This window comes from Berghia stephanieae, chromosome 7, assembly GCF_034508935.2.
Source record: "Berghia stephanieae isolate SIO BIC M18660-M18661 chromosome 7, UCSD_Bste_1.3, whole genome shotgun sequence".
NCBI lineage: Eukaryota > Metazoa > Mollusca > Gastropoda > Nudibranchia > Aeolidiidae > Berghia > Berghia stephanieae.
Window position 1 is genome coordinate 31,161,047 of NC_088366.1, and position 23,261 is coordinate 31,184,307.

At 36.0% G+C, this 23,261-nt stretch overlaps 2 protein-coding genes across 5 annotated transcripts in view; one reads left to right on the forward strand and one right to left on the reverse strand.

Moving 5' to 3' along the window:
* The window catches only part of LOC144977056 (uncharacterized), a 10,407-nt gene extending 1,881 nt beyond the window's left edge, over nucleotides 1-8,526 (reverse strand). The window contains exons 1-2 of one of the 3 annotated variants that reach the window (XM_078921785.1): nucleotides 8,508-8,526; nucleotides 1-1,355 (exon numbers count right to left, since the gene is read on the reverse strand). The exon at nucleotides 1-1,355 is cut by the window's left edge and continues 1,881 nt beyond it. In XM_078921785.1, the coding sequence (XP_078777911.1) occupies nucleotides 185-1,321 (1,137 nt within the window). In that variant the 5' untranslated portion in view covers nucleotides 1,322-1,355; nucleotides 8,508-8,526 and the 3' untranslated portion in view covers nucleotides 1-184. Of the gene's footprint in view, nucleotides 1,356-8,002; nucleotides 8,114-8,145; nucleotides 8,238-8,507 lie in introns of those variants that run through there. The other 2 variants (XM_078921783.1, XM_078921784.1) reach the window with 2 other exon arrangements.
* LOC144977057 (PSME3-interacting protein-like) overlaps nucleotides 8,322-23,261 on the forward strand; it is a 20,267-nt gene continuing 5,327 nt past the window's right edge. The window contains exons 1-7 of one of the 2 annotated variants that reach the window (XM_078921787.1): nucleotides 8,332-8,417; nucleotides 9,924-10,057; nucleotides 16,274-16,390; nucleotides 17,373-17,465; nucleotides 19,591-19,712; nucleotides 21,800-21,954; nucleotides 22,530-22,609. In XM_078921787.1, coding sequence (XP_078777913.1) covers nucleotides 16,282-16,390; nucleotides 17,373-17,465; nucleotides 19,591-19,712; nucleotides 21,800-21,954; nucleotides 22,530-22,609 — 559 coding nt within the window. In that variant the 5' untranslated portion in view covers nucleotides 8,332-8,417; nucleotides 9,924-10,057; nucleotides 16,274-16,281. Of the gene's footprint in view, nucleotides 8,418-9,923; nucleotides 10,058-16,273; nucleotides 16,391-17,372; nucleotides 17,466-19,590; nucleotides 19,713-21,799; nucleotides 21,955-22,529; nucleotides 22,610-23,261 lie in introns of both variants that reach the window. The other variant, XM_078921786.1, reaches the window with a different exon arrangement.

Here is a 23,261-nt window from a genome sequence, read left to right on the forward strand (position 1 = left end):
GATATTTCCTTCTCTGCAGTTTAAAAAAAAATAAATTCACTTTCCTTAATGAAAGCACATAATTTTATTCAGTTATGGTTTAAACGTTAAATTCATATTAGCGGTATCAGGTTCACCTAGTTTGAGACGAGTTGATTTGTCAGTCAGTATATTTGGTGAATGATATAAATTGAATATTCCAAAATCAGGTAACTTTTCGCCTTTCAATGTGAAATATAATTGACCACACCAGAGGGATGACAAATGACCTGCTACTCTGAATCCATTCAAGTAAAGTAAGGGTCCTGAATGAAGTAAATGAATCAGATCCATACAAAACTGATGTGAGTCTTATCAAATTGTACAAAGCCAATGGTACCGTAAGGGTTACATGGACTATAATTATCAACAAAAGATACAGGGTTTGGTTTTTGTTATTTACATCTTTGATTTGATGGGGATCTGTTGCGGGTGTATGAGGTTTTAAATTGTCCTGTTGTGTTGGTGAAGGACTGGTGACGAGTTCTTGAGCTTCATAACAAGTATTCGGATTGTTGGCTGCCTCGTGTGAACGTTTCATTACCATTGGTTGGAAATTAGAGGAATTATCGAAGACTGTGGTAGTTTCAATATTAGCAATATTGACTGCCTGCTGCTCAGATCCTTCTGTTCTTTCATTCATGACAAGAGACTGGCTTGTTGGATACCCCAATTGCTGGTAATCCCTGTTCCTTTGATCTGTCCACACAGAATATGAGTAGGATGTTGAAGAGAGTTCCCATTTAACGAAGGCGGCAACGATCCATGCGATCCAAAAAAGAGGAATGGGAAGCAATGTTGTAATGGACCAAATGCAGAGCCCATAGATATTGCCTGGTAAGTACCAACAAGATTCTGAAGAAGCTCCGTTGAAAATCAGCGGAATCACAATGATCACAGCTAACAGCCAAGGAATTGATGAGATAAAAAGGATGAAAAACTTGTTCAAGTGATACAAGGATATCCTTTTGAGTTTAGAGACCAGCTCAATACAAAGAACACTTATGCCAATTCCATAAACAAATGGAGAGAAGAATCTACTATAGATTCCAACGTAGCTCAAAATGCAACCTGGCCCACCCATGTAAATGTCAAAGTAAAGCGATGCCTCCACAGGCAGACAGAAGAAACCAACAATTAGATCAGATAACGCAATGGAAGTTATGATGCACTTTTTATCCTCACAAAAAACATTTTTCCAATATATAAAGTTTCCGATAAGCCACAGGTTGATAGCTGTTACAGCAAAAATAAAAAGAAGGCTTAAAAATTTGTTAAGAAAGCTAAGTAAATCATCTGCCATGGTGGTGTCCTATTTCAGTGGCATTATGGAAAATCTGAGGAGAGAAGAAAAAAAGAATATTATGGCATTTGTGAAATCACATCAATTGCTAATCTGTTTAACTTACTGACTAATTGAGGGTAAAGCCATACATTGTCTAATTTGATCAAAAGGGCAAGCGATGACTAGTGACTGGAATGGTGACTATGATAGCAAAACCTTGGTTTTGTGATACACAAGCCAGATGACTGAGCATTTGGATAAAGGCGGGGGGGGGGGGGGGGGGAGAGAGAGAGAGAGAGAGAGAGAGAGAGAGAGAGAGAGAGAGAGAGAGAGAGAGAGAGAGAGAGAGAGAGTATGGTAAGAGAGTTAGTACCAATGGGGCATCTGTACTGAATGAAATGGAAATTGAAAATGTTACAGGTTCCTGACTTTCCTGCAATGAAATGACTTTAAAGTAAGAAAGATATCAGTGCAAAACTGCAATTTCAAAAATTCTATATGTTCCATTCACTGTAGGTAGAAAAGTCTGTAAAATATTATATTTCATCAAATAGATGGCATTTGTTTTGTTGTGTAAAGAATACTATCTGCAATTTTACCACATTCAGATGCCATCATTTATATCATTATAATATATTTTGAGTTATACCCTATTCCTATCCGATGGGTTATAAAACCACCCGATAACAATAAAGAGAAGAAAAAAATAGAATACTCGTATTTGAATCCTGTGAGGTGGTTTTATACCCCTACCGTTCAAAGGGAAAATATGAAACTACACCTATTCAAATCCAAAGGGATTGTTTTACACCCCATCCTATGTATAGAGGAAATGCCTATGTTTTATACAATCAATACATAGGCAAGATTTCATGAACCTATTTTAATATTATATACAAAACACACAAGAAATAGAATACAGAGACGTTAACTTAAAATTTGGTTCACAAGAATGTCTGCGCACAAAACCTTATCTAGCGCACAAAACCTTATCTATTTTGACCTATACGATATGAATGTATTCATTACGTTAAATATCATCACATAAAAGTCTCTTTTTTCAAATTAATTAAAGCTCTAAAACCTTACAATAGTGGTTGTAGTAGGAGTTGTAATAATGATGATGTGGCGGTGGTTGTAGTAGTAGTAGTATAGTGATGATGATGATGTGGTAGTGGTGGTGATTGTAGTAATAGTGGTTGTGATAATATGATTTTTGTGGTTGTAATAGTAGTGGTAGTGATGATGATGAGGTGGTTGTGGTTGTAGTATTTATGGTGGTGCTGATGATGTGGTGATGTTTGTAAAAGTAGTGGTAGTAATTGGTGGATGCGGTGGTTTTACTGGTAATGGTAGTGATGATGATGTGGTGGAGGTGTTTGTGGTAACAGTGATGAAGTTGTGGTAATTGTAAAAGTAATGGTAGTAGGTAATGATGGTGTGGTGGTGGTACTGTTGTGGTGGTGATGGTGATTTAGCGGTTGTGGTTGTAGTATTAGTGGTTGTGATGAAGATTTCGTGGCAGTAGCTGTAGTAGTGATAGTGATGATTTGGTGATTGTAGTAATATTATTGGTGGTGGTGATTATGTTGTGGTGGTGGTTGTAAGAGTAGTAGGTAGTGAGTTGTAGATGTAGGTAGTAGTAGTAGTAGTAGTAGTAGTGAGTAGTAGGTGTAGTAGTAGTGTAGTAGTAGTAGTAGTAGTGTATGTAGTAGTAGTAGTAGTAGTAGTAGTAGTAGTAGTAGTAGTGTAGTAGTAGTAGTAGTAGTGTAGTAGTAGTAGTAGTTTAGTAGTAGTAGTAGTAGTAGTAGTAGTAGTAGTGTGTAGTAGTAGAGGTGTAGTAGTAGTAGTAGTAGTAGTAGTAGTAGTAGTAGAGTAGTAGTAGAGTGTATAGTAGTAGTAGTAGTAGTACTAGTAGTAGCATAACTGCCAACGGATATGTTCCGTATTTGGCTTCCCGAGTAATTATTATTATTATTATTATTATTATTATTATTATTATTATTATTATTATTATTATTATTATTATTATTATTATTATTATTATTATTATTATTATTATATCATCATCATTATTATTTTTTTTTTATTATTATTGTTATTATTTCATTAATATCATTATTATTACTAATATTTTATATTATCATTATATTATTATTATTATTATTATTATTATTATTATTATTATTATTATTATTATTATTATTATTATTATTATTACTATTGTCATAATTATTATTTTTATGCCCTTTCGCCAAGACATCATAAGACATCTCATCGTCGCTTAGGCATTCCAAGAAGGAATATAGATAATTCATCAAACAAGATGTCAGATGTTAGCAGGAATATCACCCATGTTGTCCAAGTGAGCAAATTGGGGGTTACTAATCTTGCCCAAGGAAAAATATTTAAGTGCTGAAGCAGGGCTCGAACTAGGGACCTTCCGGGTCACAGTGCAATACCGTAACCACTCGGCCACTTCACCTCCCCCCCCCCTCCCCATTATTATTATTATTATTATTATTATTATTATTATTATTATATTATTATTATTATTATTATTATTATTATTATTATTATTATTATTATTATTATTATCATTATTATTATCATTATTATTATCATTATTATTATTATTATTATTATTATTATTATTATTATTATTATTATTATTATTATTATTATTATCATTATTATTTTTATCATTAATATTATTATTCAAGGAGTCCAGCGAGGTCAGAGATGATGAGCAGGGGTTAATCAAAACAACATATTCTTCATTCCTATGTTGCTCTTTAATTTGAATTAATTATACCTCTTCAAAAGAAAAATTTTTTAGCTTTTATATAGCGTAATATCCACTTAACTTGCTCAAAGTGCTTTACAACTTGGTCCTTGGCCAACAGCAACATTTAACATTTTGGACGGGACATGAGGCCTGTTAGGCGATATTACAATTTTTCGGACGAGACAACACTGTTAATGGCCAGGTGCTCATTTTACACCTAAGTACGGTGAGAGAATGTGAGTAAAGAGCCTTTTCCAAGGACTCAACTATGCGCCGAGCGAGGCTCGAACCCAGGACCTTCCGATCTGAAAGCGAGTGTAATACCACTAGACCACATAGCCGCACCTCTCTATCATAAATTATTTTCAACAACTTTTAAAATTTCATTTGAATATATGCCGCTTGTTTTTCATTACATTCATAATGTATTGGAGATTTGCATCAAATATGTATACATGTTAAAATCAAATATACCATTAATTTGCATTAAAGTCTTCTCAGATATTATTCATATTTTCATTATTTGTTACAAATATTGTGCTAATTAAAGATAGAATCAAACCAACATCTTTGCTCGGAAGGTTTTCATTCAATAAATTAAAAGCTTATAAAGATTAAACATGAAAATAATTATTCCTTTTATTAATTATTAATTTATGAAATATAAACTCGATCCCTGTAAAAAGTTTGATCTGATTCTATTATTTTTCCAAGCAAGCTTTTATAACGGTTTAGGTTAAAGAGAAATAAGTATAGTCCTCCATTTTAGCTGTGTTTATCTTGTGAAAGTAAATAGGTAGGAATAACAATAGTTAGAGATTCAATTAATTACAATTACTACTATTATTACTGAAAGACCATCATATTGCATCAAAGAAAATAAATATATAATCACCCACATTTTAGCCGATCTCCCTAATTTTTATCCCAAAACTCCCTCTCAAGTGATGTACCAGGTTGGCAGCTTCTAATGGTTCTCACACTACTATACTATGACGATCTATCCAGGATGCAAACTTACTACCATGGTAACTCATGCACTGTCGCAACCCCACCCGGAAGCTTCGTCACAACGCACCATTCAACTAGATGCTCTGCAGTTTCGGGTTCTTGATCACAACAAGTACATGTTGGACAGGTGGCAAGTCCCCACTGATGTTGTGAGTGTTCTGTTAAGCAGGATAAAAGCCTGGAAACTTCTCCCCAAGTTTTGAGGAGTTGATGTCCCTGGTCCCTCAAGCGTTGAAGTCAGGGAAGCTACGTACAAGGGTTGCCGGGACTTATTTCGGCTCGAAAAAGAGGCACCGTCCATTATGCGCTTGAAAAGGGTATCCCCATTCCCTCTCTCTTTGATCTTATAAAGCCAGTTGTTTGTAATTGTCTCCTGCCAGAAGTTGAGCGGCTGGATTGCTGCCATTATTGGGCCCCATTCTCTAGACGTTGTTGCCAGCATTCCTGACACATGGACTTGCAAAGTTTCACATCTACCTTCTCAACATTCTTGTTTTTACCCCACACTGGAGCACAATACTCCACAGCAGAATAGCATAGTGCCAGGGTGGACATCCTCAGGAGCGCTTGACTAGCACTCCAAGTTGGTCCCACCAGCTTCCTCAGAAGACTGTTGTGTTTCTCTATCTTCTGGGCAACTCCTTCTAAATGCACCTGGTATGTAAGGCTACAGTCCAACATAACCCCCAGGTATTTCGGATTCGGCTCATATGGGAGAAGATGGTCCCCGACGATGACATTCAGTTTACAGGTGTGCCAGCCACTGCATAGGTGAAATGCAGTGGCTATGGTTTTGGAAGTGTTCATCTTCAGGTACCACTTGTCAAAGTAGGATTTGAGTCTGGTTGACGCACTCACTGAGTAGGCTTTCGAGAAGTGTCCCCACTTTGAGTCACGAGCGCCCTGTCATCCGCGCATCCCAGCCTCAGGGAGGACGTGTTCGGCATGTCGCTAATGTAGACATTAAACAACATTGGCACCAGAACAGATCCCTAACGGACCCCATTCTTCAGTTTCCTGACTTTATTCGTAGTATCTCCCTGAGGGCCATAGAATTGTCTTTCCCCTAATATTAAAGAGAACAGCTTCAAGGCCTTTTTACACCTTACGATTTTTGCAAGTTTGAGCATTAACCCTTCGCACCAGACCGTATTGTACTCTGCCAATAGGTCTATAAATACAGCACCAGTTTGCTGTTTTCTATAGAACTCTGTAAGTGCAATGACCTGCTCCATGGTCCACCTCCATTCTCTGAAACCCACCTGCACAAGTGGCAGGACAGCGTCTAGGACCAGCCCCCATCAGTTCAGTAGAACATGCTCCAAATGTTTGTACAAATAGCTCAGAAGTGATATGGGTCTCTAACTGTAATTATTATTATTATTATTATTATTATTATTATTATTATTATATTAGTTATTATTATATATTATAGTAGTAGTAGTAGTGTAGTAGTATAGTAGTAGTAGTAGTAGTAGTAGTAGTAGTAGTAGTAGTATGTAAGTAGTAGTAGTAGTAGTAGTAGTAGTAGTAGTAGTAGTAGTAGTAGTAGTAGTAGTAGTAGTAGTAGTAGTAGTAGTAGTAGTAGTAGTAGTAGTAGTAGTAGTAGTAGTAGTAGTATAGTAGTAGTAGTAGTAGTAGTAGTAGTAGTAGTAGTAGTATAGTAGTAGTAGTAGTAGTAGTATAAGTAGTTAGTAGTAGTATAGTAGTAGTAGTAGTAGTAGTAGTAGTAGTTGTAGTAGTAGAAGTAGTGTAGTAGTAAGTAGTAGTAGTTAGTAGTAGTAGTAGTAGTAGTAGTAGTAGTAGTAGTTAGATTTAGTAGTAGTGTATGTAGTAGTAGTAGTAGTTAGTAGTAGTAGTAGTAGTAGTAGTAGTAGTAGTAGTAGTAGTAGTAGTAGTAGTAGTAGTAGTAGTAGAAGTAGTAGTACACTTCATTTCGGATAATCGCAACTCGGTTAATCACAACTTTCGGTTAAAAGCAACATTTCCCATGAAAAAGAATTAATTCTATATAAAAGTCACTGGTCAATTGCAATGAACTTCGGTTAATCACAACAAATTTTCGCCCTCAACAAGTGGTAAATTCAAGAAATCAATCAAACAAAATATCGTGATTAAATTTCATCTTGGAAGAAATCGTGACAGGTTGAAAAATCGAGAGTGAGCGGGATTTAATGCTACATTAGAGTGTCACCACTCGATTATAGACAAGAGAGCGTGGAGCTTTGCAATATGGGTTTCGTGGCCATTAAATAGGAGGCAAGGGGGCTGAGTATAGTTTTTACAACAGGTAGAGAATGACAGTTCGAGCCTCGCTCGGTGCTTAGTCGAGTCCTTGGAAAAGGCTCTTTACTCACATTCTCTCACCCTACCTGGCAATTAACAGTGTCATTAAAAAAATTTGTAATATCATCCCCTAACAGGCGCCATGTCTCCTCCTATATGTTAATAAGTGTTGTTGTTGGCCAGAAACACCTATCTCGCTAGTAGTAAAGCGCTTTGAACACGTTTAGTTTAGTGGGTATTGCTCTGTATAAAAGCTCAACTTTATTAAAACTTGGTCCCGTTTTAAAGTCTAAAACATCTGGCCGTGATCTCTGAGTATCTAGACAATGCAAGGTGGCGACAGAGACCGCATCACTGTATCTAGACTAATGCCAAATAAAGAGGCACTTTCAGTCTTCAAAGCGTCCCCCAATTTGGCGGATTCTGCTTCTCGAATCTGTGAAGCGAAGAACAGTTCTTAATTATAGATAAATAAATAAATAATAGAGAAACCAGAATTATTCGGGGATGAAAAAGAAATTTTAAAACAATAAAACAGCCGTTTGGACTTAAACTGAAACAGGAATGGGTGAAACGAATGAAAAGTTCAGAGACATTTGTATCGTTTACTGAACTGTTTAGAAATGATTGCAGTTATTGTCCGTTGAAGTTGGTGCATTATCCATAGATATCTAGACTGTGCACGCTTTAAATTGAATCGTTTGCTTTGCTTCAGATTATACACCTTAGAAAGAATATATGTGATGAAATAACTCACAAATCAAATCTTGCAAAATGGCTGCATTGAATTGAATCTGATCCATAACTAATTATAATAACGCTACAAATTGATAATTTATTGTCTGCTAATAATCATAATGTCAAGGCCAAATTCATAATTTCTTCGGAATTCTCCAAGGAAAGAGAGTAAAAAGATAGGACTACTGTGAGGAAGGGAGATCACTCTGCCATCTTCAGTCTTCAACTACGAAGAAAGAGTCACTCGTCACTCACCGACTTGAGCTTGATTTGACGACTTGTTTTTGAAAGGTATATATTTATTATTTACTGCTATTGCTTGACTAAGGCATATCTTAGTCTATGAAAGAACTAATATATGTAAACTATATGGTAACGTACTGGGCATGAGTGCATCCCGGCAAGGCAAGGGTCCTTTTCTTTTCGAAAGAAGACAGAATTCTTGTCCCTCGGTCCACAGTCGGCTCTTGCAAGAGTTTTTCAAAATAGAGATATGGACATTTATTTAGCATAGAAAAAATAGGATTGAAATTGAGACATTTACATTAGGGAAAAATTTATGTTCTCTTACCGGACGTGTTGACTCTGTTTCTCTTACCGACGAATATACCCGGACTAATTGCGTAGGCGATTCATTATCCCCAGACACCTAATAACCAACGTTAAATCAGTTGTTATTGATATTGTTACTACTACATATACACAATATGCGTCGACTTCGAAGTGGGTGTCATGGCCGAATGATTTAGTCGTCTGCCCTAGAAGTTTTACCAGAATCGACGTTTCAGGTTCAAATCCTGGTTCCGCCACTTTTGTTTTGTTTTTTTTTTTACATCACGGTGCAAGGGATAATGATAAATGTCCCATCCATCCTCCCCCCACCTCTTTTTTTTTTAAAACTCTCTCTCTCTCTCTCTCTCTCTCTCTCTCTCTCTCTCTCTCTCTCTCTCTCTCTCTCTCTCTCTCTCGCTCTCTCTTAGTTCCTTTCTAGTTTCAAGCAAATTGTCATATTCGTCCCCACTCCGATGTCAAAAAATGTCTAAAAAGGATAAATAATTAAAAAGCAAACAAACAGAAATATTCAGAGAGCGACCAAATGGTCAGATAGAGGAGAAAAAACAAACAATAATTTAAAGAAAAATAAAAACAATTTTAAGAAATTCGTGCTCAGAAAAGGAACAAAAGGTCAAACAAAAAGGAGAAAAGAATAGACTTGCACAAAAAAAAAAAAAGGTGGGGGGAGGATGGATGGGACATTTATCCCTTGCAACGTTCTGTAAAAAGAAGATGGAATTTAAAAAAAAAAGAAAAGAAAAGGTGGCGGAACCAGGATTTGAACCCGCAACGTCAATTCTGGTGAAACTTCTAGGGCAGACGACTAAACCATTCGGCCATGACACCCACTTCGAAGTCGACGCATATTGTGTATATGTAGTAACAACTGATTTAATGTTGGTTGATTTTATGTTTTTATAGATATTTTATTAACTTCCCTTATTTCTATGTGCATTCAGAAACATTCCATATTCTGGAATGTGGATAATTGTTTAAAAGGGCGGAGTTTCAAATATGTGTCTGGGGATAACGAAATTTCATTATCCCCAGACAGGGATATCAGTTTACCGCTGATGGGTATATATTGTTGTCCGTTGTTACGATTTGATTGAATGCTTTGGCTGAAAAGTTTTGTGGAATGGAAACATTATCGTTGATTTCATAAGGCTGTTGGTTTTCACTCCAGTCAAAGTGTAGTGATTAAGCGGACCGATTATATATTTTTAAAATTCTGTTTTTCAGGCATGTGTAGTGTACGATGTACGATTAAGCGGAGTGAATTATATTTCTTGTGAGAAAAAGGAAACTTCAGATCAAAGCTGAAACAGCTGAAATCAAGGAAAAATAGATTACGACATGCTCAGACCTGCCAACCGGTACGATTAATCGTATTTTAGTACGATTTTTGAACTCAAATATATACGTGGATACGATTCCAAAGGATTTAGTACGATTTTTGTTGTAATATTTTGATTTTTTTTTTTCTCAAGCATGAATGATGTTGAAAATGACAACATGTCATACATCAAACGTTGACCGTGTTTCTGAATGATACATCACAGTTAGTACTATTGTTATCATTTCAGTTAGTTATATGTTGCCGGTTTTCACCAATATTTTTCTCATAACTTTTGAGGATTTGCATAGAATTATGCATTTAAGCTTATTTTTTACTTTAAATGGCCTCAGGTCACATTTAAGCATTTACCACTTGTTAAATAGAAAATTTAAAGTGAAAATTAAATTTAACTAACATCTTTGGCAATGAAGCTTTCAATTAAAAACTGTATTGCTGATAAGCTTAAACATAAATGGATTATTTCTCTTTATAACTACTAAAATTACTCTATTTTGTTTTTAAAAATTTAATTATCTTTTTTTAAGATTTATTATTTTGTATGGGTGATTTTTTAAATTTTTTTTTCATTACCAACTTTAGGAACAAAATGGTTCAAAATGAATCCTCTATAAGTATTTAACTTGTCTGTGATATGTGTGAATTTCCTATCATTTGACCAACAGTAATAATATTAGTATGTAGTAGTAGTAGTAGTAGTAATAGTAATATTGGTAGGAGTAGAAGTACTAGTGGTAGTAGTAATATTACTAGTCTAGTAGTGGTTGTAGGAATTGTTGTAGTTGTAGTAGGAGGAGGAGTAGTAAATGCTATGAAAAAGGGAGAGAGAGAGACGTGGATCATTTGATAGCATAATGGAAATTATCTTGTCACTGCTGAGCTTGAAGACCACTCTCACAAATATTTTATCTCAAAACCTTCAACTGTTAACGGTTCCAAAGATATGATGACTTGACTACTCCAAATTTACTAAAGTTCAAAATCTGTGACTGGGAATTCCCCCACTGAGCAGTCTCTCAACTACTGATTGAAACGGGACTTTACATGGAGAAAAGAGCGTTGGTGGCCAAAATTAAACATACTGCACCCCGTTCAATCTTGATGAAATTTGGTATAGACATAGATAAATGAAATATCTATATGTGCTTTCTTTCATTTTTTGCTCTCTCAATTTTGAAAAAGAATTACAAAAGTTTTAAAATGATGCAATATTTGGAAACTGTCATACTAATATGACATATATTGAGGACACTTACCCAAAAGAATGGATTAGAATATACACAGATATATCAGCAATAGACTCCTAATCCTCTTCGGGCCTTGAGGCACATAGGGAATCCACCAGACATCTCCATTTTTTGCGATCGGCTGCTTTTGCGGTGGCTGTATTCCAGGACAGGCCTGCTTCCTTTAATTCTTTCTCCATGGTCCTTCGCCAGGTTTCTTTGGGTCTTCCCCGCTTTCTCTTCCCATCTGCTGTCCAGTACAAGGCTGTCTTGGGAAGTGACCCTTTTTCCATTCTGGCCACATGACCCAGCCAACGCCATCTTCTTCTTTTTATTTGGCTATCAATGCTAGTGCAGTCAGCTTTCTTTAATAGATCCACTGATCTTATTTTTGTAGGCCAAAATAAATTAAAAATTCTTTTTAAACACTTGTTCTGAAAGGCTTCTAGTTTCTGTATTAAGGAGGATGTCATTTTCCAGCTTTCACTTCCATAAAGCAGTACACTTAAAACATTGCTCTTGTATATTTTCAGCTTTGTCTTTCTCATTATTTGCTTTGATTTCCAAAAGTTTTTCAGCATGCCGAAAGCCTGGTTTGCCTTTTGAATTCTGTGCTTGATATCGTGTTCTGCATTTCCGTCGTCTGTTATTTTGGATCCGAGGTAGGAGAACTCTGTTACCTCTTCAATTATATGTTCATCTATCCTAATTTCACTGTCAAGTTTTGGATTCACCCTAATGTACACAGTCTTATCGAAATTTATTTTCAGTCCAATTTTCGAGGCGTTCTTGTGTAGTACGTTTAGTTTCTCTGAGGCGTCTCTGTGTGTACTGGAAACTAACGCGATATCATCTGCGTAGTCTATATCTTCCAGAAAGGATGTCAGTGTCCAGCGAATGCCTCTCTTCTTACCATCAATTGTATTTTTCATGAGCCAGTCTAGAGCCAGGATAAACAGAAGCGGGGAGAGTATGCAGCCTTGTTTTACACCAGTTGTTACATTAAAGCTGTCTGTTAAATTGTTACCACAGATCACTTGGCATTGGTAGTTGCTGTACATTGCTTTGATTAGGTTGACTATCTTCATCGGTATACCATAATGGCGGAGTATTTTCCACAGGGACTCTCTGTGTAAGCTGTCAAAGGCTTTTTCAAAATCTACAAAAATGGTGTAGAGGGGGCTGTTCCATTCAATGCTTTGCTCCAGGATTTGTCTCAGGTAAATATGTGGTCACTACATGACTTCCCTTTTCTGAACCCTGCCTGCTCTTTTCTAAGAATGTTTTCAATGTGAGGTGAGATTCTTTTCAGAAGGATTCTATTAAAAATTTTGCTCGTTACGGACAGGAGTGTGATTCCACGCCAGTTAGCACAATTTCCTAGGTCTCCTTTCTTGGCTATTTTATGGATGATGCCTTTCTGCCAATCCTCTGGTATTTCTTCCTTTTCCCAAATGTTGGTGAACAATTTACTGAGAATTTTGGACATTTCTTGCGAGTTCGCTTTAAGCATTTCCGCACTGATTTTGTCAATACCTGGGGCCTTGCCATTTTTTTGTTGTTGTATTGCCTCATGAACCTCATGCTCAGTGATTGGACCAAGATTAACCTCTACGTCCATTTCTGCTTCTGGGATATCTGTGTAAGAAGATGGGTCTGGTCTGTTCAGAAGGTTTGCGAAATATTCTCTCCATCTTTCAATTTTCTCCTTTTCGTCTGTGATGACACTACCATCTTGGGATTTTAATGGTTTCTCTTGACCATAACTTCTGTTTCCCGAGAGCTTTTTTGTGATTTTGTATAGTGTTTGTGTGTCTTGTCTTACAGCTGCATTTTCTGCTTCAGTTGCTAAATTTTCTGCAAAATCTCTTTTGTCTTTCCTTGTGGATTTTTTCACTTCTTTATCCTTCAATGAGTATTCACTGGATAGCCTTTCTTTCAGTCGGGGGGATTTAGCGCTCAGGAGATTTAGTTTGATTGATTTTCTTTGGTTAATGAGCTCCCATGACCTTGCTGATATCCAATTCTCTGTATCGGATTTATTGTGTCCTAAGTGTTCAGTGGCACTTTCCTGCATGACGTGATGGAAATCTTGGATTGTCATGTTTGTAATATCTTGTATTGCACTGAATTTGTTTCTTACTGAGATATTGAAATTGTTTTGGATATCTGGGATTTTCAATTTATCTGTGTTGAAACGTTTCTCCTTCTGTTTTGCTATTTTTGTTTTCATCAATTTAGTAGAGATTTTGGCTGTGACAAGATGGTGGTCACTTCCAATGTCTGCCAATCGTCTGACTCTGACATCGTTTAAGCTGCTCTTCCATTTTCTGTTGATAATTATATGGTCTATCTGACTTTCTGTTTTCCCATCTGGTGATTTCCATGTCAATTTGTGGATGTTTTTGTGTGGGAAGAAAGTTCCACCAATAATGAAGTTGTGTTCTTCACAAAATTCTGCCAGTCTGCTTCCATTGTTGTTCATTACCCCTATGCCCTCCTTTCCAACGGGCTGATTTGTTTGTGTATTGCCAACTCTAGCATTAAGGTCTCCGATGATCATGAGCATATCATGTCTTGGAATGTTTTCAACGGCCATTCTGAGAATATCGTAAAATTCTTCTTTGTTTTCTTCATCTGAATCCTCTGTAGGTGCGTAACATGTGAGGATTGATAGCTTGGTGTATTTTGAGTTGTGTCTTGTGTATAAAAGTCTTTCACTTATCGGTTTCAATTCCAATAGTGACTTGTTGTTTTGCCTGGCTATCAAGAGGGCAACACCTTCTCTGTGTTGGTCATCCTTTCGTCCTGACCAAATGATCAGGTCGCCATTTGAGAGTTGGCGCTTCCCAGCTCCTGTCCATCTTGCCTCTGATATGCCTAGCAAATCGATCTTGTAGTTCAACATCTCGCGCTGGGCTTGTGCCAGTTTTCCTGTTTGATATAGGGTCCTAACATTCCAGCACGAGACATTGAGCTTGCGTTTTGGTGACAACAGATCTGCAATCTGGTCGGGGGCGTCCTTTCGGCTTTGACCTCCTACCGTCATGAAGCCAGTATTTTGGTCCGCTTCTCTGCTGCCACCGGTTGTGGATTTACGTCTGGTTTCTGTTTCTGTAACAGTTTGCTTTTTATGAGGTGGATTGTTAACCCTACGCTCAACCCCCATTCCTGGAGGGCCGGTAGCAATAGAAGCAACCAGAAAAGGTGGTGCTAGAAAATTCTTTGAATGGCCACGAAAACTTTCCATAGCAACTGACTCACGTTGCACATGTTATAAAGCAGAGAAAATTGCGATCAGCGGAGGTGCAAACCTTTTGAGGATTTCAAGCAGTGCAACCAATGCCAAAGATCTTCCTGACTGATGCTAAGCAAAACATTGGAGAATCCAAATTACATAGAGTTGAATCATATAGAGATTGAGCTTGTCAAACTGACCCATAGAGCAAAGAAAGTAATACTTCAGTGGATTTCTAGTCATTGTGGCATTTTAGGAATTAAAATTTCTGACACTGTCTAAATTGCGAGCAAACTCGCCTCAAGAAGAAAACAAGTATGAAATTGGTAAGATCAAATCCCTTATCCAGACCAAGGCCAAAACCTCATGGAACTAAAAGCACCTGGAATATATGAAAAATTAACCCATAAAACATCTCAAAAGACACGATTTTCAAACTTTGCTGCGGACATAACTGTCCCCGGCACCACTTGTTCAAAGCATTTAGGATTGGAGAAACAGACATTTGTGAATATGAAGAGGGGAGCAGGATGCCACACAATTGTTTTGTACAAAGTACAATGAACAAAGAGTGACCATTTGGCCTCAGAAGATTGCACTAAAGTCAAAGCTCTATGGGTCTCAGCACGAGGCTGGCATGGCAGTTTTTTTTTCAAAATAAAATACAAAATTTTACAACCAAATTCCCAAATTTTGCAAGCAGAAATAAAATTTGCAAAAACAGTTGTGATTGATCTTCGTAAAAACTGACAATAAGATCATGAAGGAGAAAAGCGTTGTGGACCTGAGTAGTTGGTAAAGAGAGATTAACTTAAAACTGATCATTACAAAAAGCTAATAAGGTTTTTAAAAATCCTCCCCAACAAAACTGTTGCAGGCATGCCTACCCTCGATCTCATATTTCAGGGACATTCTATGGATAAAACATCACATTCCAGGAACAATACCACTGGTGTCCATATCACATCGTCCCGTGTTCAATCCCACTTGTGTTCCCCTCCCATAGTCCTGGGTCCACCTCCCTTGGCCTCTGGTCTACTCCCCACTGGAGTCCATATCCCTGTCCCTCCAGGAAATCGCGGCCGCAATTTTTTTCAATTTTCCATGTTCTGGGGTCATATATAATCATATAATGATAATCCTGGTGGCATCCCCTGTATATACCTGGCATATTATTTCTTTTCTGTGTATGCAATGTCAATATCAATGTAATTTAATGTAATTATTTATGGACACAATACTGTTAATACATACCACCTAAAATTGGTGGACTGTGCTTGTCATAGAATTAAAGCAACAATAAATTATTGTGCGCTGTTTATTGAAAACAATGTCTTAAATTTGCAATTTTTGCATTTTTTGCATGCAATTTTTGCATTTTTTGCATGCATTTTTTTAAAATTTGGGGCGCAATTTTTGGGGTTTTCATTTGCAATTTTCCGTCGGGAGAGATATCTGTGGTTCCACATTCACTCCTCAGTGGTGTCCACCTCTCATAGCCTAGGGTTCATTTTCCACTGGTGTTCACCTCCCATAATCCCGGGTTCATTCCCCACTAACGTGCTTTTCTTTTTCATTTTCATTTTTCTGAACTTGAATGTGAAATGTTACAGGATAACAAAATATTTAAATTAGCAGGCTCAAAAAGTATTCAATTTTTTTGTTTGTTTCGTTACATGTAAGCAAGTCAGTCTAATCCTCTCATCATCATATGTCATGTATATAAGTATAGTTGCCTGCTCCATTTACTTTTCTGTTTACCAATTCACAGTGCCTACCATGAGTGGACAAAGCTTTAAAAAGTTTGTGTCTGAGGAAGAGGTGGCAGAACAAAGACAGCAAAGACAAACAGAATGGGAAAGGGTTAGGAAGGAAGATGACCCTGAAGGTATTTTCACCTTTCTGTTTCCTTTTGAAGGATTTAGCTCTCATTAGGCATCTTTTTCAAAAACATAATTCACTTTGTCTGTAAATCAAATTATTTAGAGCACTGGTTTCTGTCTAAATGCCCACTAGTCGGCAAGCAAGATAACATACACAGATTTGGAATGGATACTAAGGCAAAATCCATCCAATCCAATTCATAGTGTTGCACTTTCAACATTGCAGATAGGCGCAACATTTGTGTGGTGTGGGATGGCTTTAGGTTATATGGTTTTGTATCACAATTATTACATCTTCCTGTGACAGAAAGGTTTTCTAATTCACAAGTAAATTTCTCATAATTGTCAGAATTTCTCAAGTTGTCGGGGAGGGAATTGCATAACCTCATTGCACGTGGGAGAAAAGACTCAGAAATGTGGTTTCCGGTATCAGGAAACACATGCGTGCATACACACACACACACACACACACACACATACAGAGTCAAAGTCACCATTGATAAGACAAATGCCCCACATGACCCCAACATGACAAGCCGTCGGCCTCTTCTCTTGTGATGAAACGTGTCCACAAAGTGTTGGCACTTACTGGTACCTAGCGCATCTACTCCATTCAATCCAACCTAAATCAAAATAATTAATGCTATGGCAATGTCTAGACTGCAAAAGACGTTTTGTGACTGAGTCGCTAAACTTTTAAAATAATTTTATTACCCTTATTAAATAAATAAATTGGGTTTTTTTAATGGTAATTTTCCATGAAAGGCTGAATAAACCCTTGAATTTGAGCTTGAACATATTAATAAAGCATGTTGTACTAAGTACCTAGTGTGTAACAAAAAACAACTTATATAGAATAAATTTGGTCAATCAGCTCCAGCATGCTGTATTGCAGAGTGTGTTAGAATCCAGCAAGTCATGTAATGTAATTTTTTCTTTTGGCCATCGGATTCATCGTGGTTTTATTTCTTATATCTTCTCTTACAGAGTGTCCTGAGGAAGAGACACGGTCCTTGTTTGACCAGCTCCAAGCTAATAAAGATTCCAAAGAAAGAGAATTTGAAGACGAAAGCAAACTGCGTAAGTAAATTGAAGAAAAAATAAAATTGATATAAACTGCTGTAAGAATAAAGTAAAGAAAATAATAATTGGGCAATTGCACCACAAGTTCCTTTTAAAGCTAATTAGTCATATACTAGACCATAGGACTACCTATCAATACACTGTAAGTTAAGAGATTTGAACTTGTTAAATCAGTGATGCAGACCTGCCATCCTTTATGATTTCACATATTTTAGTCCCATTTGTGGACCCAAATATTTGGATACGATTCCAAAGGATTTAGTACGATTTTTTTGTAATATTTTAATATTTTTTTCTCAAGTGTGAATGATGTTGAAAATGACTGATGCATTACATTTAATAGGGTAGAATCGGGTAAGTTCGTCGACGGGGAAATTCGCCGCAACCCTCCACCCCCAAGAAATAATGCTTGGTGAACATTTATCCTTACACCCCTCACATTGGAATAGTCCATATTCAAAAGACAAGATGTGAATGTACGTATTGCTTCAGTTTGAAGGAAGCAAATGAGAAATCTTTAAGAGTTATAGCACTTCAAAATGACATGTAGTAATCAAGATGTTGTGACATCCTTGACTTTTTTATTGTAACGGCAACCCTACACTAACGTTCCCCTAGTTTGTGCAGTTGAATGTGAAGGCCCTATCCACAAAATCAGTGTTGTATTGACTTTGTGGTCATCCATATCCATTTTATTTTCATTATCAGTGTATATTATCATCAGAAAAATATTTCTAAAAATTGTAATACATTATTTCAAAAGTCTATAATTTCAGGTAAATTCACCGGTACTTTCGGGTAAATTCGCCACAAATCACTATCATCATACTATAATTATTCCAAAGACGATTTTTGTGTGCAATAGACGCTGTGTGTTAGCACTAAAATATAACTAAGTTAAGAAAAGTAAATAATAAATATGTAAGTGGGTTTAATAACCACAAATCAGTCGACTCGGGTATGGATGGGCAGCAGGCTATGATCTTGTGACTGACATTGTAATGTATCCACAGGAAGGCACTTTACATACATCATCACACTCGATTCAAGTGCCAATAAATTGTGTTAATATGCAGTATTGGATAATGTAGAGAGATTTGAAGACAAGAAAAGTTTAAGAAGTGGAAAATGTTCCTCATATTGTCTTGTAGGGAGAAAAACTAAATACAAAATCTCGCGGCGAAGTTCCCCGACGTGCGGCGAATGTACCCGACAACAGTGGCAGTTTTAAAAGGACTTTTGTGAATAAAAACAATATAAATCTACGTTAACACTTCACAAAAAAATAATTAATTGGCCAGGTAAGCTTATTGTCGGTGTTTGGGTTGGCAAATTGGCCTCTCACGGCAGGCCAGAAGTGAGACAGTGAAAAAACGGCAAAATTACCCGATTTTACCCTACTATAGCTATCATTTTAGTTAGTTGTACTATGCCTGTTTTCACCAATATTTTGCTCATACCTTTTTGAGGATTTGCATAGAATTTTGCATGTAAGCTTATTTTATACTTTAAATGGGCTCAGGCCACATTTAAGCTTTTGCCACTTGTTAAATAGAAAGTTTTAAGTGAAAATTAAATTGAACTAATATCTTTGACAGTGAAGTCTTCAATTAAAAACGGTATTGCTAATAAGCCTAAACATAATTGGATTATTTCCCTTTATAATAACTAAAATTACTCTATTTGGATTTTAAAAATTTATATAGATCTTATTTTCTTTCTTTATTATTTTTTATGAGTCTGATTTTTTAATTATTTTTTTTATTACCAAGTGGGCAGCTTTAGAAATGCTGTTTGATTCAAAATGAAATCTCTAGAAGCATTATAGAAGCATTTAACTTCATGCATATGTGTGAATTTCCCATCATTTGACCAAAAATAATAGTATTAGTAGTATTTAGTAGTAGTAGTAGTAGAAGTAGTTGTGGTAGTAGTAATAGTAGTAGTGGTAGTAGTAATAGTAGTAGTGGTAGTTCTAGGAATTGTAGTAAAAACTATAAGCTTACATTTGTTGTCATTTTACGTTTAGAAATAGCTTTTTGGCATCTGGGTTTACCCTGACATAGTACTCATACCATTTGGAGGCGATGGGTTACATTTTATATTTTGTGAATCCAAACAGGAAGTACTGTTAAGGTCTTGGAGGATGATGAGGTACAGTTCCTGAACTATGTTTCCAGTCGACAAATGCAGCTGGAAAGAGAGAGGAGCAATGAGGAGAAATCTTTGATCAAAGAGATGGAAATATCCTTTTTGTGCATGTCATTGTTTTTGTGTGTGTAATCATGCCTTTCTTAATTTCAGCATATTTATTTTATTGTATGTGAGATGGCGGTGAGGTTGATAATTCCTAATCTGAATGACTTAAGCGCTTAGAGTTTCATGTGTCAGAGTTACAGTGCTATATAAGTTTTCAGCATAATATTATTATTATTATTATTATTATTATTATTATTATTATTATTATTATTATTATTATTATTATTATTATTATTATCATGAGACTTTTAAAAAAATATAGAATGGATGAAATTGATGTCACTCAGCTCTTTGTTCTTGTTTTTAACCTGCCAGTTGGGTTCTCAATAAATTCTCTCAATCAAACTATACTCTGCCACAAATCTCTTCAAAAATTACACTGGCTACCTATTGAGAAAAGGTCATATTGAAAGCATTTGTTATAGTTTATCGCTGTCTGGAAAACACTGCCCCTCTCTACCTTACAGAATTCCTTAAGAAATATTTGACAACTTGATTCTTCTATTCCTCCAATGAATGACCCCACCTATTTACAAAGGTGGGAACAAGATTCTTTTCCTTTTTTGGTCCTTGTGTATGGAAAACCATTTTACGGAGCAATAAGGACTCCAAATTATTGTCTGTGTGTTCAAGAAATCCTTTGAAACCTTTCTTTTTTAATGTGTAATTTCCTGAAAATTATTTTGTGATGAAATGTTATGAGCTCATGGCTGAGGATAGGATACCATGGGTTATATAAGAGTCCATTACTATTATTAGTTTTTTATTATTATTATTATTATTATTATTATTATTATTATTATTATTATTATTATTATTATTATTATTATTATTATTATTATTATTATTATTGTTGTTGTTGTTGTTATTATTAAAAATTATGTTGGTAAGATTCATCTAACTGGGTGGGGATCCTGACCTCCCATTGTGGGCAGGGAGGTACATGCTCTGTCTTCTATCCCCCCCATACCCATTTCCCAATTGTTTCCTGTCATTGTCTTGGAATGAGATTACTTAGTTTTGTCCTGATCCTTGCCGGAGCTCCTTGGCTGGGAGGGAAACAGTCGAATGTATAGTTATAGTTTTGGGAGATGATATTTTTTTCCTTGTAAATCATCTCTCTGTTATACATTGTGTTATGTTTAGTTTACATATTATATTATATAATTGGTAAACATTTGAGTGTATTCCTCTTAGTTGGGACCTGTGCTTGTGTCTGGATGAGACTTTTAGGTGATCTCAAACTAAGTACATTGGTGGTTTGCTCTTGGAATCTACATCTGATCCCTATTTGTTCTCAGTTCCCCTATGTCTTACTTTTTCTTGGGTGCTTTAATTGTAATTCTATAACTCTTTACTGTCCCATTTTCTTCCTTTTTACTGGCGCTGATATAACCTAAATGTGTTGCAAGCGCCGTAAAACCCTTAAAAACAAAACAAACAAAAACAGATTCATCTAATGGGCAGAATTGGTGAATATTTTACTTAAGAGCATTGCATCAATATTTCTCTGATTTATATCTAGACTTTGATCTGGAAACGAATGAAGTTTGCAAATTCTCATGGGCAAACTTTTTGTTCACATCTTCATGTTTCTTGCAGATAAAGCACTGATAATAATAATGATAATATTGACAAAGCATTTTTGTTCTGTTATGCAGTCTAAAAGCGCATTACAATAACATAAAAGTGATACAGTAAATGTATAAGATTGCAATGGCTTATAAATTTGATTTCATCCATACACAACATCTGTATTATACTCTTGTGGCATCAGTGGCTTATTGGTACGATGTGTTGTCTAGCAAAGTTTTCACAATCAAATGATGTTGAGCATATTCAAAGATAGCAAAACTCTGGATTCAGCTTTTTGTCTTTGTGGAAGGTACATGAACACACTAATCAACTTAATGCGGATTACTGGTAACTGGTCTTCCTTGATGCAATGCCTGATTTAAGTTCCCAAATGGCTTTAATAATTTAGATTTGCAATTTGAAAATTAAAAGAAATGTTTTGTCTGCTGTATTATTTTACATGTTAGATGCAAACAACTCTTTAACTGATCTTGAACGCTGCTAAGGTCATCAAAGTGTCTGGCAAAACGAAGGACCAAAAATCAAGTCCAGAGAATTCCAAAGCACCATCAGCATCATCCTCTACGACTGTCACTGGCAGTGGCAAGAAATCTCAAATGCAGTTGTTGTCAGGAGCCATCAAGAGAAAGAGGTAAGTGAAATCTATAACAATATAAATTGTAGGAGCTATAACGTACACGTTGTACACAAATGGTTTTTATCTTGTATCTGTGAGGTATCAAATCTGCCATGCCTTTTGCCTTGATTCTCATGGGGTGCTGTTAAATTGTTTTGATCTTTTAGCTATCATCCGCCTTTTGGAATCCCCGATACGATTTTGCACAGATGACACTTGATGAATTACATATTCCTAAATGATTTACAGTTGCGTATCATCAGCATACATGTTATAGTTTACAAAGTGTAGAGAAGAGGGCTTATAACGGAACCCTGAAGTGCACCACATTTTACTGAAAAGTGAGATGATTGTATAATATTTACTAACATTGACTATGAATGATCTGTGAGATATCTAGACCAGTTTAACACATTTCCAGGCATACCACAGAGCTTATTCAGACTCTCTCAGCAACATCAAGATAACGGAGGAGAGGGAGCACACTCTTTATCTTCATATTGTAATATCCTTAATTTGTTATCTGATTCACTTTGTGATTATCACATTAGAAATGAGTTTCTTTAAACTTGTCTATGTCCAATCCTCAGTGTGGATAAAAAAGATCCAGAACCCCAAGCCAAACTTCCAAAGGTCACAGAAAATGATGATGACACCACTTCAAATAAAAGTAATGTCTATATTTTTCATTGATAGTCTCCTCATGTTTTAAACATTAAAATAATTAATTTAGATGTTGTTGTAATAGTAATAGCCAAAAGAGCACAGTCAAACCCATGTATAACAGGTCCAGGTATTACAGGGGGTTTTTTCTCTCCCTCTTTGCCTCTAGTAAAATTTACTGTCTATAGAAGGGTTTTAAGAGTCTAATCGGTTATAACGGGCGCAGAAATCCACCCTATATCTCCAAATACAGTGCATTAACCCACAATCCGCTCAGGTAAGCCTACAGCTAAAAGCTTTCTATATTCTAGAGCAAATAATAAACTCAACAAAAATTAGGTGGTTAATCTTGCATATAATATAGATGATTGGTTGTAGATATTATGGGTTCTTCTCTAATCTTGTATCCATGATTTTCTATTCTTTTCCTTGATTGAGACAACTTGGTTTTACGTATACTGACAGGAGTCTTTTTCTGTTTAAGAGGCAGGAGGATGAAAGTTAAGATTTTTTTTAATGGAGCATTTATAAAGTACAAAATCCACCAAACTTTCTCAAAGCGCTTTGTCTTACTAAACTGGAGAAAGTTATGAAAGATGGCGATCAGCCCCTTCACAACATATTAAGTTCTCCAGAAGCCGTCGTCTTTTATCAATCAA